Source organism: Fusarium solani (genome assembly GCF_023522795.1).
Source record: "Fusarium solani strain SB1 chromosome Unknown bctg00000010, whole genome shotgun sequence".
Taxonomy (NCBI): Eukaryota; Fungi; Ascomycota; class Sordariomycetes; order Hypocreales; family Nectriaceae; genus Fusarium; species Fusarium solani.
The window spans coordinates 1701431-1719375 of NW_027072147.1; the positions used below are offsets into that span (position 1 = coordinate 1701431).

Consider the following 17945-nt stretch of genomic DNA (forward strand, 5'->3'; position numbering starts at 1 on the left):
ACTTACCTCTCCACGATCCGTCTCACGCACGAGGCCCTGCCAGCAGACGAGCTGCCCTAGCCTAGCTGTTCCCGCCATCCTTCAGCCAAGGGGACAAGTTCGCTCAATCTTCCCGTCCTACCGGTGGGTTCCTTGAATAGTGGCTGTCACATTCCCCCCTTCCCGCTGCCGATTCACCAACGCTCGATTCAGCACACATGGAAAACCAACGCCAACAGCATTCCTGTCCTCGAGTCTACTGTGCGCCACCCTAGAGCCGCTCCAAGTTTAACCTTAATTCTGACGGTTGTCAGTACATTGAGCCTCATCTAAGGTTCGGCACCGGCGTCTTGTGCTTCATGACAGGCAGGTCCGGGCTTGTCTAGCCTATCTCCTCCGCGTTTTGCTCAACGAACAACCTGTCTTTGTTTTGTACGGCTAGATCCCGTCTCGCCCGCTGTGCCCGTGTCACGTCCGCCATCACACGCCTTGCTTCTTCCGTCGAGCTCGTCAACCCGGCGCCCCCGGTCTTGCCAAACCTGCCTGCCCCGGACCTCCCCATTGCGGATACCCGTGCCGTCCGCTGTCAGGAACATCAGGATTCACGCTGCCATCGTTCATCGCCGCAACACCTCTCGGGCACCCCTCCTGTGACCAGATGGGTCCTCCTCGGCCTCACCCCTCGAACAAACTTTCACCGTTGACCACTGTGAGAAACTCTGTTCTCGCTCGGCAAGGCCGCATATCCATCACTCACTGGCTGCCAAGAATGCTCGTCCCAGCCTCGCTGTCCGGATTTCTCGACTGATGGCCAACTATTCCGCTCTACGAAGTCGAATTGCTCCAGGTCCGGTTTGAGAACGGCACGAGACCTGCTCGCTGGGTCCTCCAAACTCCGTGATTCCAGTGGTATCACCAGTGACCGGCCGTAGGACCTCTGCTGCCCTTATCCATTCGGCCGATCTCGACCTCCGGTTTTGTTGAGAGGGGTGGCCTCGGTTGTTCATCCAACGCTGCTGTCTGTTCGGGGTTTTCCTGAGCCACTGCGGTATTTCGTGACGCCATTGTGCCTGCCAGCCTCACTGCCGCCCCATCGTCTCCAGGTACAAACGAGAACTGGCGACGATGACCACGCGCCCGCTGGTCATCGTTCCTAGGCTCATGCACTGCAGCCTTGTCGTTCTGCGACGTCTGCGTTGCGGCCTTAGGCTGACCGTCAATACCGGCACCATGTGATGCTCTTCTTTCGGCGGAATGCCGCTTCTTCTTGGCTTTGCCTTCCTGTGGCGGTTCATCACCACCAGACGAGCTTGTGCCTGATGGGGAGCCGGCCTCTCTCCGGAAAGGCTGTTCGGCTCGGCCTTGCTCGTCGTAGGTCTCTCCGTGATTGGCACTCTCTTCATCTACTCGGCAAGTTCCCTCAGCACGCTTCTCCAGGGCAATTTTATCCAGTCGTCTGAAACGCCTACTCAGCCTGACCTCGTTGCTGATGTCTATGGTTTGCTTTCGTGTTACTGTTTGTGACACGTTAGCATTGACTTGTACAACCAACTGGGTGCCGATAATAGATACTTACGGATCGTGCCAGGCCGGCTTCGTAATCCGCCGTGTGATACTTCGTTTGAACTTTTGTGCTGCAAGCCCCCAGGTGCTGATATTGTAAGTGGTTTGCACATGACATTTCTAATGGGAATAATTCGTGAACACTTACTGCTGCCTGGAGAATGGTCATCGGCTGCATCCCCTCTTGGCGCTACTCCCTCCTGGGATAGAGCTCTTGGCTTGTTTCTAATGAGGCTGCCGGCTCTGGCCAGCGCTACAGCCTGCAGGCCTTTGCCTGACACTTCGTGAATGACCAGCTCAAGACGCTTGACTTCAGCCTTGTATCTCGCCTCTTGAACCATCCAGTGCTCCTCAATGGTGTCATGTCGCTGAGCTTGTTTCTCAAGTACATCCTTCGTATTCTCCAAGTCTCTCTCGAGTTTGGCAATCTTGTGGTGGATGTTGCTGTACCCTTCTAGTAGGTACAAGACGTGCGGGCGGTACTCAGCAGAGAGTGGCTGGTTTGAAGGATTCGTCATCAATGCAGCACGTAAAGCACCTGCTATCTGATCCATCGATGGATTGTGCCAGACCTGCTGACTTGCGTTGATGAACAGCTTGTCCACATCGTCTGGCTCGACGACTAGGGGCTCAGGAACAGAAGCACTCGGTGTTGCCTGCTCGGCGCTGGCCAAACCCTGCCAGCTCGCCATGCGTGCCATGCTTGGCCTATCGGGAGGGGCTTGCACGTCGGTGTCTTTTTGACTCATATTGACAAGATCTTTGAGAGCAGGTTCGGACCGAGGTGACGATAGTCCGTGGGCGCGAGATTTGTTGGCCCCAAGGAACCGCAGCAAGCCAGAGTCGGCCATGTCAATGGTGTCGTGATGTCGGCATTCACTATTTGCTAGGGTTCGACAGGTGAATGAAGGTTTGTACAAATCAACGGAAGGGAGGGCGTCACCCCAAGAAGGTAGAGGGCAGGAAGGAGGAAGCAGGAGTTGCCAGTTGCTGCCAGCTGTTGCCAGCTGCTGGGCTGCCAGTGGCAATCAGCATATCAGATAAACAACGGGGAAGTAACATCTGCTCTGAAAGCTACGTAAGGTGAATCGTGACGCTTTATTACCATTAGGTGGCTTTTAACTTGAGCGCTTGCTTGAGATTAAAGCACTCCATCTAAACCTCAAGATCATTATACAGCTTTTGCTCATACAAATGTGCATCGTAGTCGTAATCCTTGCCAAGGAAGCCCATGAACTGCCCGCTGTTCGCCTCCTAAGAATTCATTTGGCTCACGGGACGGAGCGCAACACCCTGCATATCTCTGTCATGTAATCAACGACCCCTTTTCATCCATTCGCTTTCGCTCAAGGTCCATTCAGTTTTGAAAGATTGCTCTGTCTCCGTGACGATGGATACGATCTCGGATCCCAGTTCACTTTGAGCTTGACACCCCTGATTGTTTCTGCCGTTCGTGGACTCTCGTGAGGTCTGGCCGTGATCGAGGCCAGGGGTCTTGATTGGAAAACCCGACGACTTGCGAAGAGTAGGCTGCATTCTTTCTTTAGGCAATGACAGTGGCTCTGGACGGCTTCCAAGCCCAGCTAGCTTGAGTGGTCGGGGCTTGTTGCCGCGAAGAGACTCGGATCGTACGGGTATCGACTTTGCTAGGCCAATCTCGACCTCCTCCTCGACCTCGCTTGGCTCTTCCTCAATGTATGGCAGAAGAGATGGCGTAATAGAAGGTGTACATGATTCGAAAGATTTCTTCGGCGTTGGCTTTTTGATCGGGATTTCTGGAAGAGGGCGGGCAGAACCCCCTCCTGGTGGTGCCAACTTGGGAATCTCTTCGCCTGAGAGGGGACGACCTGGTGGTCTAGGTAGTAGCGCTAGCCTCGATAGGACATTGAGAAGACCCTCATCGCTATCAGTGTCCGCATGTTGGTCACAAATATCTTCGGATCTGATCGACTCCTGGCTTTTTGTTTCATGGTCACGGGTCGAAAGACCTGATGTGACTCCGCGCGGGCTCCCCTGGACCAAGAGAGGGAACTCGCCCAGTTCCCTGAAAGCTGGTGCCAGATTCAGCTGGCAAAGATTAGCCCAAGAGCGGTAGTGAAAGTGGAACGAGACAAATGGGAACTCCTTGGGGTCGATCAGAATCCAGTCGTAGTAGCAGGCAGTTTCAGGGGACTCTACAAGCCCCCCTGATGGTGTTCTACCATGATGTTAGTTCGCAAACTCAGAGAAGAACCATATGAAGACAAACGCTATGCCATAGGTATCCTGATTACGGTGTTTTCCCAGTATAGGCGACCTTCTTTTGCGGCCCTTGGCTCGAAAAACCTGAATTTCGATGAGACCGCCGTCATCTGCCACGGAGGTCCTGCTCGAAGTCGGAAGGAAGTAGAAGCAACGTGCCTCGATACCCTCTCTTTTGTGCAGTACCCCGTTCTCTTTGTAGTGCCATCGGTCGCTGGGCTCACACAGAGAGCGTGTGATGGAGCCCGAGGCCTGGGCAGCAGGATTTACTCCACAGTTGGTGACGTTTCGGCCGTTCATAAAAATCTTGAAGTACAGGTAGCATGGTGGTTCGGGTATCTTGCTGAGCGAGTAATGAATTCCGAATTGAGCGCCTACAACTGGTGTCAGAGGGCCTCTGTTAAGTAAGAGCTCAAAGAGCGACCTGCCTGGGACGGATGGGACATAAACAGAGACCCGAGGGCTGGCTTTCTGGATATGCGGCGAGTCTACGTCAGGAGAGGCTGAGCCAGCGCTGGTCGGATTGGAAGAGCGATCGGCTGGTGTTAAGATGCGAACCGAAGAAGCGTCTGAGTGAGGAAACTCCGGGAGCTTTTTGGAACCGGGTTGGGCGATGAGGGAGATGTCAACACCTCGAAAACAGGGCATTGCGGCGAGCCTTGCTGATCGAACCAACCCGCAAAGGGGAGCAACGGCAAATCGAGGCTATACAAATTGATCAAAGATGGCTTGAAAAGCTCGTCAGCGTGCGAACTGGATCGAGAAAAGGAGAGTGTGATGGCTGGAAAACGTGGGAGGTAGAATGTCGACCAGTCTCGGAGGAGGAACTGCCGACCAGCTGCCACCAGCCGTACTACACCACTTCCTGCCCACGCATTGCGCACTCCGCCAACAGGACTAAAATGGGATAGGTTATGCCGCATTCTCCCGAGGAAACGCTTTGTTTCGATTCCCATATTACCGCGGGCTAGTTGATCATGTACATGGCTTTCTGGGCAGCATTCCGCCTACGACGGCTTTCATGTATATCAGCATACCACTTTCTGGACCATAGGATGACGCCCCAGGAACGTTGGATGGCCTCATTTCGAAATTCCTTGCCGTCCAAGCTAGATGCCCATTGAGGTCTCGACCGGACAATATTTGGGCTGGGGAGCATCATTAGGCAGGTAGTGAAACAGCGCGACGTCTCATATCCCAGCAAGCATTGCTCTCGGCACTCATGATGATTTCAAGTCGTCGGTCGTCGGTTAAGACAAATCGGGCTGGACCAGGTGAATTGAACCAAGATTTATTCCATCATCATATACAGACGATGCGGGTCACAAACTGAAAACATCAGTGGCTCCCACATGCGTTTATCGGATCTGCCTCATTCCACCGTCTAGCTCTGCCCCAACACCTTCTTCGTGTCTTCTTCCTTATCGATGAGTCCCAGGTTCCGTATTTGCTTAACGCTCGGCGCGTCGTCTCGGGCAGTCGAAGACTCGGTTCTGGCGTAGGCAGCCTGGATTGCCAGGGCTCGGGCGTGCTGTGCACCATCGTCAATCTCCTGTCCCGCGATGCCGAATGCACCGGCTTCTCTCGGTCCCGAACTTACCTCCTTCTTGTGGTGAAGGCACTCGTAGTAGTCTTCGAGGGCGAAACCGCACTTCTTCTTGCCCGAGTCGTCAGTGGCCGAGGTGTTGACGACGTAGCAGCCCATAACCTCCTGCCAGAAGGGAAAGCAGCGGCCGACGCCTAAAGACCGAGGTGCAATTATCAGCTCGAGCCCGCTCGAAATTGAATACCGGTGTCGCCATGTCGAACTTACCGCCGTTCAGACCATATCCCGACGCCATCTTGAGCCAATTGAGTATGTATCGAGGCTTGTTACGGGTCGGGCGATGTGTTGTCGTTAATTCGCGTCTGTCCGACGTTGAAGTGTCAGTCGTCAAGTGTTCCGGCACATGAGTTCACCCGACGAGTGTAGCAAATCGCTGCGCGGCGATTGGATGAGTGGGTGGGCTGGAGAGATAACTGGGAATACTTCTTGTTGTATGAGATCATCCCTAAAATCTCAGTCACGACTGCTAGTACTGCCACCCCGGAAATGCCTCAGCCATCCGTGGCGCATTGAGACACAAAACCAGGGACAGCTTGGAAGCAACGTGTGGCTGGAGCTACCTGTCCCACCACGCCTCTATCTTATCATGGACCTGCCACTTTGTTAGTTGTCGCGAACCATATGACGACGTCGGATTCAATGCGAAGGAGTGCTTCTTCTGCCAGCACGCCGCAAACACTTGTGAATCTAACGCATCCGGCACCATTAGGGACTTCTCGGGCTTGATCAAGCAGCACATTTCGGTTCTCGCCATGGCTGGTCTCCCGCCCTCTCCTGCAAAGGTGGTCCTTCTGGCGGTGCATTTCGCGACCATCTCCAACCTTGAAAGCCTATCCTCCCTCATCTCCCAACATGGCACTATTCTGCGCCAGGAACTCATACTTCGAATTCTTCTCACGTACCTTCCCGAAACCGTCAGTCCCTCGATTTATGCGCCTTTTGTGCATGCCATAACCTCGGGCGAGCCTCTGTCGCAAACGACACCCGACAACCAACTTGACACTTCTCCCGTGGATAGCCTCTCGGACGAGCAAGCTTCAAGAAAGATCAAGAAACTCCATCTCCTACCGCTAAAAGGCCCCGACGTACCCCATGGTACCGATGTCGACCCCTTAATCTCCTTCCTATTCTCAAGGGGCTATAGGATGGACGAAGAGGCGGGCATGCTCTCTCTGGTCCCAGATCTACTCGTACCGTTCCTCGACCATGCCTCGTCGATACGCACGTGGATGATATCAACGGTCCTGCCGCTACTGAGGAGAAACCATCTATACTACCCCCAAAAACAGGCAAGATTTTCGCTTCTCGAGTTTGAGAATCTTCCAGATCGGACCGCTGTCGAGTACCTGCTTGCTGAGACTGGCGCCACGGATGATGAGTATGGCCTAATTGGTCGCGATTTACGGGGCTTGATCGGACCATGGCTTTACAACGACACGAGGTGGAAGCGGGATCTCTTCAACGAGGACACATCCAGCGAGTCTGGTGCAGCATTAGAATTGTCCTGCCCCGGCTGGGAGCAAACTCTCGAGTGGCTCATTTCGCAGGCTTCAGGCTCGTGGAAGATAGCGCTGAGGGCGATCGAGTCGTGGGATGGCCCGTCAGATACCGACCTAGGAGAAGAAACCAGTGCCTGGCTTCAGGAGAACCAGCAGCAGTACCTTGACCGCACATACGCCAAAGCTGTGTTGGCTTCAGCATACCTTATTCCCGACTCCGAGGTTGATGCACTAGAGGGGGCATACAAAATGTGCAGCAAGATTAAGACTCTCCTAGACGAGGAGCCCGAGGGCAACCTCCGGTCGACAGTAGCAGCTCTTGCGCCTGTTCAGCCTTTTGATGCCAGCGATTTCGATGGAGCAAAGGCTTCGGCACACTTGCGGAACGATCTATTACAGCCCTCAAACCCTTTGACAACACCCAAGGAAGAGTCAATTGACCTCCTCACTGTCCTGATCCAAAGTGCCTTCCTCCTAACACGGTCCGGTGTTCCCTGCACGGTCCGAAAGGCCGGAGATCTCGCATTCATCCAGGACGTTCAGGACCAAAAGTCCGAACTTGGGCGATTGATACGAACACTCTCTGCCCGTGCGCCCAAGAATGATGATGAGTTTTGGATTAGAGCACGACAGGAAGTCCTCTGGCTACACAGCTGGGGAAATGAACCTGGCCCTGCAGCAAATGGTTCTATACGGGGCATCTTTGGACATGTCCCTGTAGATTATATCGAGACGGAGTTTCTAAAAGCCTTGCTATCAAGTGGGCGTAAGTTGCATAAATGTCTCCAATTGACAACTTCGTTTTCTAACGCTTCCTAGGATACTCTCTTGCAAACTCCCTCTACGAAGCAACGCCGGATCATCCACTGTCGGCGTCAGTACTACTCAACACCGTGCAGAACTCTGCTCTTGGAGCTTTTGATAATGCGTCCAATCCCAATCGGACGAGAGGGGGGTTAAAGAAGTGCAATGAGATGTAAGCCGTGTATTACAGTAGAGAAGAGCGGAGCTAACAGCAGAAACAGTATCGGCGCGTTTCCTAAGACGATAGACAAGACTCATCCAGCGAGACAACGGATTGAGGCATTGCTCAGGGCTACACATGCCCTTAGTGACTACCGGCTTGTGCTCAAACAAGGCGAGCCATTCAGTCCAGTTGTCCTCAGGGTGCACTCTGATCCAGTTTCCATAATTGGAAAGGTTCTAGAGCAGAACCCCAAAGCATATACCAGGCTACAAGAGTTTGTCGAGCTTGGCAACAACATGGTCAATGCCGGCTTGCCTACATATACTATTCGGGGGAAGCAGTCACCAACACCCGATGACCAGGATCTCATCCGATCAATGGTCGAAAAGCGCATTGTCGCCATGTGTATAGAAGCCGCTCTACATGAGGACGACTTCGAAACGGCATACTCGTATGTGGTCAGTCGTCTTGGAATCACACATGGTAGCGAGAGCGAATCCCGGTCTTCCATTTTCAGTGACGAGTGGTCATGGAAGGCAGCACTAGATGCTGGAAAATACGTTCGCACCGAAAGGTCACAGAAACCAACCCATCTTGGAACGGCGAGCGGTAACCCTGAGATCCGCCATCTTGAGCAGCGCATTGAATGCCTTGCTACTGCTCTGCGTATTTCGCCTCCCCCTCAGCTTCAGGAAGTACTGAAAACCTTCCGCCGCTGTGAAGAGCAGTTGGACGCGGCCATCAAAGAAGAGGCTGCCAAGGAGGACGCGTGGAATGCTGCCGGCGATCTATCCGGCCTCCCAGGAGCATATCAGACTCCAGGCCCAGACAAGGCCTATCCGCCCCGCAACATCACCGCCAGTGCGACCGCTCGTCAAGCTGAGGAAGCACCAATGTCCCTCTTTGATCTCTCAAGGGCTACAGCCCGAGTTGCGCAGAGAAACTTTACGTCATTGTCCAGCTTGCAGGGTTCCTTGCAGAGTTCCTTCACTTCAGACAAGACAGCACCGGAGCATGAGGCATCGGATACGGAAGGCCACGATCATAACCGGGTGAGAAAGCGGGACCAACTGAGGGAGGCCGCAACGGGTACCCTTGTTTCTGGTGTTGGATGGCTTCTTGGAGCCAATCCAACTCGATCCGGAAGTAGCCAGCAATAACCAGATAGAGTGGCATATATGCTCTTTTGGCGATGATCACGATATGTTGCGATTCGAGTGGACGGGACTTGAAAGCGGTGGAAGCTGATGGTAGACCCAGCTCTCGAAGCTTCAAGGGGCCACTACCTATGAAAGAAAAGAATTTGCCTTAATGGCAGACGTAATGATCTATGAGTACCAACGTAATTAAATGTACTAAACGGTGGTTTTACGCCGAGGGCAGTTGTCGCTGCCTGTTTGACTTGCATTTCACATTGATACGTAGTGCAGTTCTCCGAAGGCAAGGGCTTATGTTGCAGCCAGTTCTACTGAACATGGTGGCAGTTGACCAAATCTATCAAATCTAGGCATACATGGAGACAAACATGCAAAACAATGCACGTCTCCATGGTAGTAGCTCGAATCAACAATATGTCGATGTTATGGGCGAGTCCAAAGCACCTCACGAGGTTGCCCCCTACTTCGATCAACAAGAGGTACAAGGATAAAAGGTCAAGTCTGACTTCCCACAAGACTCACGTGGTTCAATCGCATTTGATAAGGATTATCTTGATTTGGAACTACTATTAGGCAAAGGATCCCGGCGTCTGATTGCATCACTTGATGCAGCAATTCAACGTGCAGAAATACAGCTACTGCAACCAAACACTCAAGACAACAAGCGGGTGGAAGTACATGACGCCGCCTAATTCAGGAAGCAAAGCCTACCACGACTTCCTCTGAGCGATGGAGGGTGAAGAAATGCCCAACGAACCAGCCAAGTAATCGCCATGTCCAAGTCCACCATATGTGGTGAATCGTAGAAGTGCCGCACTGTTTCGGCTTCGCTGTCAAGGGATTCTCCCTGCCACTTAAGTCAGTAAAGTCCCCGGCCTGCAGACCTTACCAATTGGCATGTTTCCAGCTGCATCTCGATGGGATGCTTCAAGGGAGGTCCAGTGAATGTCAAGATCCAGCACAGGAATGCTTCAGCGGGCCTCGGTGACGTAGAGTTGTTGAGAAGCCCACGAGCATAACAATAACGAATTCGCCCCCTCTCGCATTTTACCCTCACCGACGAATGACTCCAGCTATGGCGTTGTTCAAAAGTATTTTAAGGTTGCATGGCGTCAAGTTGATTACAGCGATAGGTGATTGATTGGCGATGGGCGACATATTTACGGGTATGTCTGAGACAAAAAGAGGATGTCAGTCAAGGCGAGCAGGGCAGCATCCAGAGCCAGAGCCCGCTCAGAGTTGCGCCGTCGCGACGACTCGCAGAGCCCATTCTTGTGTTTTGAAGACGGCACGGGGGGCTGCGAGTAACGGAAACCGCATTCGATGTATGTTGTGTTTATAGATCCACGGGATTCACCGATGAGGCCGACGTCGACATCTGGTTGATGCTGTGCTGCCAATGCTATCAAGTAGTCGTCGATAGACGCGATGGATGACTGATGAAGTGTTTGATTTTGCAATGATCCGGAAGCTGCCAAATGTGGTCCTTCTGTGACCTCGTCGCCGCAAGACTGACCAGCAACAAGAAACTCAAGTGACGCAGGCCGAGTACCCATTTTTGATTCCAATCCCTTAACTGTCGCAATCACACGAAACTCCTGTGTAAGCAGAGCTTGATTTTAGATCTGCTGTCGTCCATGGAAGGAAAAGAAAAACGAAAAACAGTGAAACAGAAGAAAGCGCACGAGCAAAACAGTGAGGTTAGGAGAGGTAAGGAGAGGAGTCGTGACTCCGACGACTGATCGATCAGTCAGGCAATAGTAAAGGCCGGTGATGCGATCACTGGATGTTGCGGTCGGGGGCGCCTGGCAGAATTAGCGGATACATAGAAGGCAGCACTCAGTAGTAGCCCGAACCTCCGTAGGCGTCGCGCGTCTCGGAACGAGAGGCAGACTCGCTGTACCCGGCAGCTCCAGCGCCGGCAGCTGGGTCTCGAGTTCGGGGGGCGTCGCGGTCGCCTTGGCGGTCGTATCGCTCACGTTCGTAACCACCTGAGGAGCCGCCAGGAGCTCCACGGGGGCCGTAGCGATCCCGATCCTCGCGGCCGGCATATCGGTCCCGGCCATAGCCTTCATCGCGGTCGCGGCGGTCATAGCCGCGCTCGTAGTCACGGCCGCCATAGCCACCGGCACGGTCTTCGTAGCGTCGCTCTTCACGGTAGCCACGGTCGTAGTCGCGACCGCCATAGTTGCCGCCACGGTCTTCGTATCGTCGCTCGTAGTTGCGCTCGTAACCACGGTAGCGGTACTGGTCGTCGCGGCCGTAGCCGCCGCCGCCACCGTAGCCACCACGTCGGCGGTCGTCGTATCGGGGACGGGGCTCTGGTGTCAAGTCAACAGAATGCAACGAAAGGTAGCTATGCAGTGTTACGAACCTCGCTTGGGTGGACCAAAGTACTTGCCGGGAGTCGGGGTGCGAGGACGAGCTCGACGGGCCTTCTCGATGCTCAATGTTCGGCCCTCGATCTGCTCGCCCTGAAGGCCTTCCTTGGCAGCCTCGGCCTGCTCGGAGGTGACCATCTTGACGAATCCGAAACCACGGGATTCCTTGGTGTGAGGATCGCGCATGATCTGGCACTTCTCAACATCGCCGTACTTCTCAAACATCTTGGAGACCTCGGCCTCGGTGAGCTTGGGGTGGATGCCGGTAACGAAGAGGTTAGAGCCAGGGTTTACAGCACCATCATCATCGTCTCGGGGAGCGGAAACATCCTTCATGTTGCTGCGAGGAGAAAAAAATTTTACTGTCAGCAGGCGTCGATGTGTTGGTCGAGAGGAGCGTGGGAACTGACCTGTCGCCATGGCCGCCGGGCGATGCAGAGCGACGGCGGCTTCCCTCGTTGTCGTCACGGGGACGGGGCGAAGCGCTTCGGTTGTCGCGCTCGTAGCGAGGTGCCTCATCTGAATCTTGGGTCAGCTATTTGTGAATCATGGCGAAGCTGGTTGGTCGATGGGATGTGAGGAAGGATCGAAATGATGGGCGATGGGTGGCGGTGATGCAAGATGGGCAAGCAACGGTTGTGTGGTGCGGACGCGTCGCCGCAACGCGCCGCATGGACGGCAACGAACCTTCGTATCGATCGCCATTAGCAGCCTCGTAGTCCATAGCGGTGGTAGCCATCTCGACAGATGTTCTTGGAGATGAGCCAGGTAGAAGATCGAGCCGAATATGGGTTAGGTGCGGTGGCTGACGATAGCTCAATCGCAAGCCGTGTGGTGGGAGTGAGGTTGAAAGAAGAAGGGAGAAAAAAAAAGTCGGCGCTGGGGAGAAGGGGAAAAGGAACGGCTCGGGAAGGTGCAGCAAGCCTAATATTAAAGGGCGTGAGCGCGCGGTAACAAAGAAGCTCGCCGGTTGCTTTCTAAATGAGCGGGCGCGTTGAGAGAACAAAGAAAACCTGAAAGGCACACAGTTAAGGGCCAGGTGATGACGGATGGCGAAGAGAAGGCTCGAAATGGGGCATGGGAGGAGGATGAAGGGTTGGATGATGACGGCCGCCTGGGGAAACAGGCAGACAACTGGCGAATTATTTCGTTGGTGCCGTCAGCGAGGCAACTCTGTAATGGTACCTGAGGATATGTGGGGGCTGCACTACGCTGTAGGTACCAGCTACGCAGGATATGCTCAGGACTGACCCGCATGGTGTCTCCAGTCAACACAGGTGCTAGGGCCAGCCAACCGTCAGTACTGTGGCTAGTGCCAAGGTGGCTGTGCCACTCTGTATCCCGGTGACGAGCTTCCATGCTACGGATTGACTGGTCTGGTTGATGACTGCCTCGAATTCTACATCACTCAGCTTTGGTCCAAAGCCTATCCTTGACCCATTGCTGATGAAGTCCCTCTTCGTTTCGGATACTAATCTGCGTATGGGTGGGCTTGTCTTCGATTCCTTGACACCGTTGTTGGCTAACTTACAGGTCGCTCGTGGTATCGGGTACTTGGAACAAGCACCCAGAACATCCTATCCACCCTCGCGCTCACCTTTGAGCCCGCCATTCCTATAAAGTGAAAGAAGCCAGGGGTGATCGCACGGAAGTCACAGCATACATACCAGGAGAGGACGATGTGAATTCAACCAGGTCGTGCTTGTGTTGGCTTCCATAGAACTCGTCATGCCTACCCTAGAGAGACAGTTATTAGCCTAATATCAACTACCTAGACCATAGGGGAAACGGCACAGTAATAACAAGTTGCGAATCGCCTCACAAATATATACGATCTACCAAATAGTCAAACATTGTCGCCAAGTACTGCAGCATACAAGGTTCAGCACCTCCTGTCTAGACAAGGGACCGTTATCCAGCTAGCCATGAGCTAGGGGTAGACCAACCGTTTCCTTCAATATCGCCGATGAGAACTTCCATGTGCCGTGTGCGACGGAGACCGGCAATGCGTCCATATTATCCATCGTCTACTCCCCAATCAACCTTCACTTATTCCTGCGGGGTGGCAGCTCGGATACCAAGGACCCGACCCACGAATCCCCGGCCGCATATAAGACCGAATAGAGCGAAACCATCCCTCACATCTCGCCTCCTACTTTGACTACCGACGAGCGTATTTCACAACAAGCACACCACAACTCTCAACGGTACCGTACTCCATGTCGCTCATAGGGAAGGTCTATGCAATCACTGGCGGAGCCAGTGGCATTGGTCTCGCAACGACCAAGATCCTCGCGCAACGAGGTGCTACTGTGAGCATCGCTGACATCGACCCCGATGCCCGAGAGAGCGCAGCTTCGTACTTTAGAAAGCAAGGGACCCCGTTCTCAGCTACCCGGGTTGATATATCTCAGCGAGCCGAGGTCGAAGACTGGCTAGACGACACTCTCAAAAAGTACGGAAGACTTGACGGTGCAGCCAACGTGGCTGGTGTCATTGGCAAGCATCACGGCGTTCGACCTGTATCCGACCTTGAGGATGACGAGTGGCACAATATCATCAAAATAAACCTGACTGGAACAATGTATTGCCTGCGAGCGCAGCTGCGCAGGATAGTGGACGGAGGATCCATTGTCAACGTCTCATCTATCCACGGTACCAAGGGTACGCCATACCAACTGCCACACAATACCTGTCCCCTTCTGACTTAGAGTGAACAGGATTCGCCAAGCATGGCGCATACGATGCCAGCAAGCACGGCGTAATTGGGCTGACAAGAGCGGCTGCAAAGGAGAATGGTCACAGGGAAGTGCGCGTTAACGCTGTCGCCCCAGGTGCTATCTATACACCATTGATGAAGAAGGCCTGGGACATTCACAGTCGACCAGATGACGCTGCGTTCGACGAGCCGAGTGCTTTCCAGCGCCAAGGAACCTCAGAGGAATGCGCCAATGTCATAGCTTTCCTCCTTGGCCCGGAGAGCACATTTGTGAGCGGGAGTGTGTATGAAGTGGACGGAGCCTGGCTCTGAACGGCCTTGATGAAAGCTACGTCCCAACACTTTCACGATAGTCCCGGGAAAAGCTGGCGTCGTGGGCAGGAGAATGACGTATCGAGCCTGATTGGAATATCGGGAACGGAATATCGAGTATCGGATTGCGCTTACCACACATCCTCAGGATCAACCACATGGTTCTCTCCGTCATCCCGAATGTGTTGATGGTCCTTGTCTCGCTTCATCGGCTTGCGCATGTCGAAGGCATCCTCGCTTGACTGGGTAGGGTCAGTCGCATGGTCACCATAATAGTCCCTGACCACGCGGAAAACACTATAGCCCAGGCTTTTGTAAAGCTTGATGGCGCGCTCATTGCTTCTCCGGACGAATAGATCCACGAACCAGGCGTTTTCTGCATCAGCCGCAACTTCCAACTGGTCGGTCAAAATCTTGGCAATGCCAGATCTTCGCGCCTCTGGGGCAACCGTGAGGGCCGTTATGTGGGCGTGCCACGGTAGGTAATGCTCGGAGAATTTGTAGGCATCTGGCGAGGATTCAACCTTCCCCATGACTGGAAACCAAGATTAGCATCGAGCTAGCGATCTAATACGCCCAAGAGCAATCCCACTGTATCCGACGATATTCCCATCAATGTCCTCGCAAACCTGGAAGAGTGACGGCCATTTTGCATGATATTGGAGATAGAAGTTGAGCTCGTATGTTTCGGTGAGCGGATCGAGGTTGCACTTTGAGAACTTGTTCACATCGTCGGGTCGAAATCGGCGAAATGTAGCCATTTTGCCAGGGGAGGAGTTGCCGTTTGGGACCAACCCTGCGTGCTCCCAAGCAACTGAGTGTGGTATTGGTATAGGAATAAGCCGCTCCTCGGGAATGTATAGGCTGTTGGAAAGCTGAACCTCGTGCCTTCGTGGAACCGTGGTGTTTCTTCTGTAAGATGGTAGTGGAAAGAAAAGCTGCCCCGCGAATGTGCTAGGGAGCTATTTTGTGTCATGTGGCGGTGCGACCGGAGTTCGCATTGAAGCCACAATGGGCAGGGGCATCCAGGGAACAGGCTCATGGCAACCTAGCCCAAGCCGATACCTGAGTTTCAAGTCCCTGCAATTCTAGTTCACACAGTTAATGTACCTTTTCGTTATGTATGTTGACGCTAAAGGGGCCCACCACCCGTTTTCGCTTGCCAGCATCACGCCGCCACGACAACGTTGAGCGCCTCAGTCATTGTGACAATGGCATGAAGGGGCATATCATATCACCCTTCTTATGATCTTTCCACGTGTCGACACATACAAGTTCTTCTGACTTGACTCCTAGGCTGGGGAGATCGGGTACTTTTTAATCTCCCGGAAGCCCGGTATTCTCGCTCCCCCGTCCTTTGTGTACTGTTGGCCGCCATTTTGGTGCCATCAATAGTTAGTACCTAATAAAGGGTCCCTGGTCGCCCAAGCCAATATCATTTCGAGCAACGCCGACTCTCCCTCCCTCGACACCCCCATTTCGAAAGGAGACCATCCACCCCGCGGCACAGATACACACAAACGAACGTTGCGAACGAGCCTCATCGAGTCGATCCCGAAAAGCCATTGCAGCAATACCGTCCGCCTCTATCCGCCGTCCAGACCGCCGCATCTATCGTATTCAGCAGGGCAGTCACAGGCTCGCGAGGTTAGACCATCTAGGTCCAGGGAAGCAACACCCGCATTTCCCGGCTCCGACATACGAAAATGCCATCCTCACCGCATACGCCGAGGCACTCTCGGAACTCGTCCGCTTTCGATAGCTTCTCGGGCTCCCCACAAGCTCGGCGGCTCTCCAGATCGTCAGCACAGGACCCTTCAGCTTCATTCCGCAACAGCTTTAATCAACAGGATGCTCTGGAGCTGAACGGGAATGGCATGGGTAACCTGGCGGACGAACTCGCAGATGCCTTTTCGGACTCGGGAGACGAAGGTGACTACATCGATGGAGATGGCGATAGTGAGATGCTAGGCCCGGAGGGAGATGAGGTCCAGCATGGGCATTCGACCGAAGATGAAGAGGAGAAGGTGGGCGCCAGTAGTCCAACAAAGCAGAACGGCGACAGATTAAAAGCTGCGAACCTGACGATTCTCTCCCCACGCCGGAAACACCAACGACAATCGAGCAATTACGATGGCAGTGAGTACGGGTCCGAGTCTGATTTGGACTCTCCTGGCATGCCGCCCGGACTGGTTGCCAAGATGGATGCTGTAGAGTCGTTGGCCCGGCGGGGGACAGAGAATTACGGTGGCCCAACGGACGACGTATTCAAGCGAGTCACAAATGCCTTGCGGGATCTCGGGTCCCAGTCCAGTGTGGAGGCCAGCGCCTCAAGGTTTGAAACACCATCCGATTGATCATGAGGAATCTGGCCAAGCTAACAGAGACGGCAGATTGATAACGGCACATTCTGCGCTGACCACTCACCTGAACCATCAAACCCGTCAAATCCACAACCTCACATTTCCTCTATTATCGCCTCTTGTCGCACCCCCGGACCCCGAGACCATCGACGACTTGATCCCGCTGCTCTTATCGCTCTCGGACACGATGCCACGACCCTCAACATCGGCATTCAACTCGTTGACAGGCCTCCATTCAATCACCTCTGACTTGGTACAAACCCTGAATTATCTCTCCGACACACTGCACATGTCCCGGCAGACAACAACAACAGCAACAAGAAGGTTGAGGAGCGCAAAGGAGATCGTTGCTGAGATGAGGAGAGACGAAGAGCTTAGGGAGGAAGGCGAGCGCTGGCTTACGAGGGGTAACTGGGGGGAGCGACTGGAGAAGAGAGAGTGCGCAGGCGTATGCGGAGAAGTGATCGGCGGATTCGAAGAGGTCTGCAACGGATGGCGGGAGAGATTGCTGGCGCAAGCAGAAGCACAGGCCTAGGTGACGGAATGAGTTGAGGGACTCGTATTAGGCGGTGCAGGACATCACCCGTGGCCAATAGTGCGCCATCATTATCTGGTTTCCTTTGTCTATGGGGAGATACCTGATATCATCCTTTTCGTTTCTTTTGCTTTTCTTGCACACAACCCCTTGCAATTTCTTTTGTCTGTTTCTGGGGCGGCTTGATCACATGCTGGAGAGAACAAAGCCGCAGCGAGGCATGGATATTGGGAGGATGACCCTACAACTATAGATAGATAGAAGTAGCTCTTGTTTAGAGATATCGTCAAAGAACGAGCACAAGAACGAATTATGACTGGATGATCTGGGGCGTCTGATACGCATAAGTGAGCGAGTGAGCCGAAAGGCAGACTCACGTCCGGACTCGACAATGCAGAGCAACACGGCCTGCAGGCGGTCGAGTTCATTGGACACATGTGTGAGGCCATCGTATTGCGACCTGCTGCTCCTCTGTTATTGCAGCCGTGTTCTCCCCGGGCCACTGTTTGGTAGGTAGATTGGAGGCCACTTGTAAGCGGCCGCAGGCCAGGTTTCTTGTCCTGCGGCCCAAGACCCGGCCAAAACATGCACTGGAATTCAGGTGGGGGAGACAAAAAGGGGGC

At 53.7% G+C, this 17945-nt stretch overlaps 8 protein-coding genes across 8 annotated transcripts; 3 read left to right on the top strand and 5 right to left on the bottom strand.

Annotated features, from left to right (window-relative positions):
• Positions 1-891: 891 nt before the first annotated feature.
• Positions 892-4431, bottom strand: MRS44_014603 (uncharacterized protein; the record flags this gene model as incomplete). The annotated part of the gene is made up of 5 exons (XM_046282353.2): positions 892-1493; positions 1556-1630; positions 1691-2557; positions 2865-3739; positions 3791-4431. 5 exons carry the CDS (start codon positions 4429-4431, stop codon positions 892-894), a joined length of 3060 nt encoding a protein of 1019 aa, XP_046127690.2.
• Positions 4432-5167: 736 nt separating this feature from the next.
• On the bottom strand, positions 5168-5624 carry MRS44_014604 (uncharacterized protein; the record flags this gene model as incomplete). The annotated part of the gene is made up of 2 exons (XM_046281530.1): positions 5168-5523; positions 5597-5624. 2 exons carry the CDS (start codon positions 5622-5624, stop codon positions 5168-5170), a joined length of 384 nt encoding a protein of 127 aa, XP_046127692.1.
• A 517-nt stretch (positions 5625-6141) lies between these two features.
• Positions 6142-9015, top strand: MRS44_014605 (uncharacterized protein; the record flags this gene model as incomplete). The annotated part of the gene is made up of 3 exons (XM_046272981.2): positions 6142-7654; positions 7708-7864; positions 7914-9015. 3 exons carry the CDS (start codon positions 6142-6144, stop codon positions 9013-9015), a joined length of 2772 nt encoding a protein of 923 aa, XP_046127693.1.
• A 1157-nt stretch (positions 9016-10172) lies between these two features.
• Positions 10173-10568, bottom strand: MRS44_014606 (uncharacterized protein; the record flags this gene model as incomplete). Its single annotated transcript, XM_046281531.1, has 1 exon — positions 10173-10568. One exon carries the CDS (start codon positions 10566-10568, stop codon positions 10173-10175), a length of 396 nt encoding a protein of 131 aa, XP_046127694.1.
• Positions 10569-10851: 283 nt separating this feature from the next.
• On the bottom strand, positions 10852-12132 carry MRS44_014607 (uncharacterized protein; the record flags this gene model as incomplete). The annotated part of the gene is made up of 4 exons (XM_046281532.2): positions 10852-11333; positions 11387-11733; positions 11804-11912; positions 12081-12132. The coding sequence occupies 4 exons, from the start codon at positions 12130-12132 to the stop codon at positions 10852-10854; spliced, it is 990 nt and encodes a 329-aa protein (XP_046127695.2).
• Positions 12133-13612: 1480 nt separating this feature from the next.
• On the top strand, positions 13613-14424 carry MRS44_014608 (uncharacterized protein; the record flags this gene model as incomplete). Its single annotated transcript, XM_065618479.1, has 2 exons — positions 13613-14057; positions 14114-14424. The coding sequence occupies 2 exons, from the start codon at positions 13613-13615 to the stop codon at positions 14422-14424; spliced, it is 756 nt and encodes a 251-aa protein (XP_065474551.1).
• Positions 14425-14555: 131 nt separating this feature from the next.
• On the bottom strand, positions 14556-15185 carry MRS44_014609 (uncharacterized protein; the record flags this gene model as incomplete). The annotated part of the gene is made up of 2 exons (XM_065618480.1): positions 14556-14959; positions 14999-15185. 2 exons carry the CDS (start codon positions 15183-15185, stop codon positions 14556-14558), a joined length of 591 nt encoding a protein of 196 aa, XP_065474552.1.
• Positions 15186-16130: 945 nt separating this feature from the next.
• On the top strand, positions 16131-17322 carry MRS44_014610 (uncharacterized protein; the record flags this gene model as incomplete). The annotated part of the gene is made up of 2 exons (XM_065618481.1): positions 16131-16759; positions 16809-17322. 2 exons carry the CDS (start codon positions 16131-16133, stop codon positions 17320-17322), a joined length of 1143 nt encoding a protein of 380 aa, XP_065474553.1.
• Between the last annotated feature and the right edge of the window lie 623 nt (positions 17323-17945).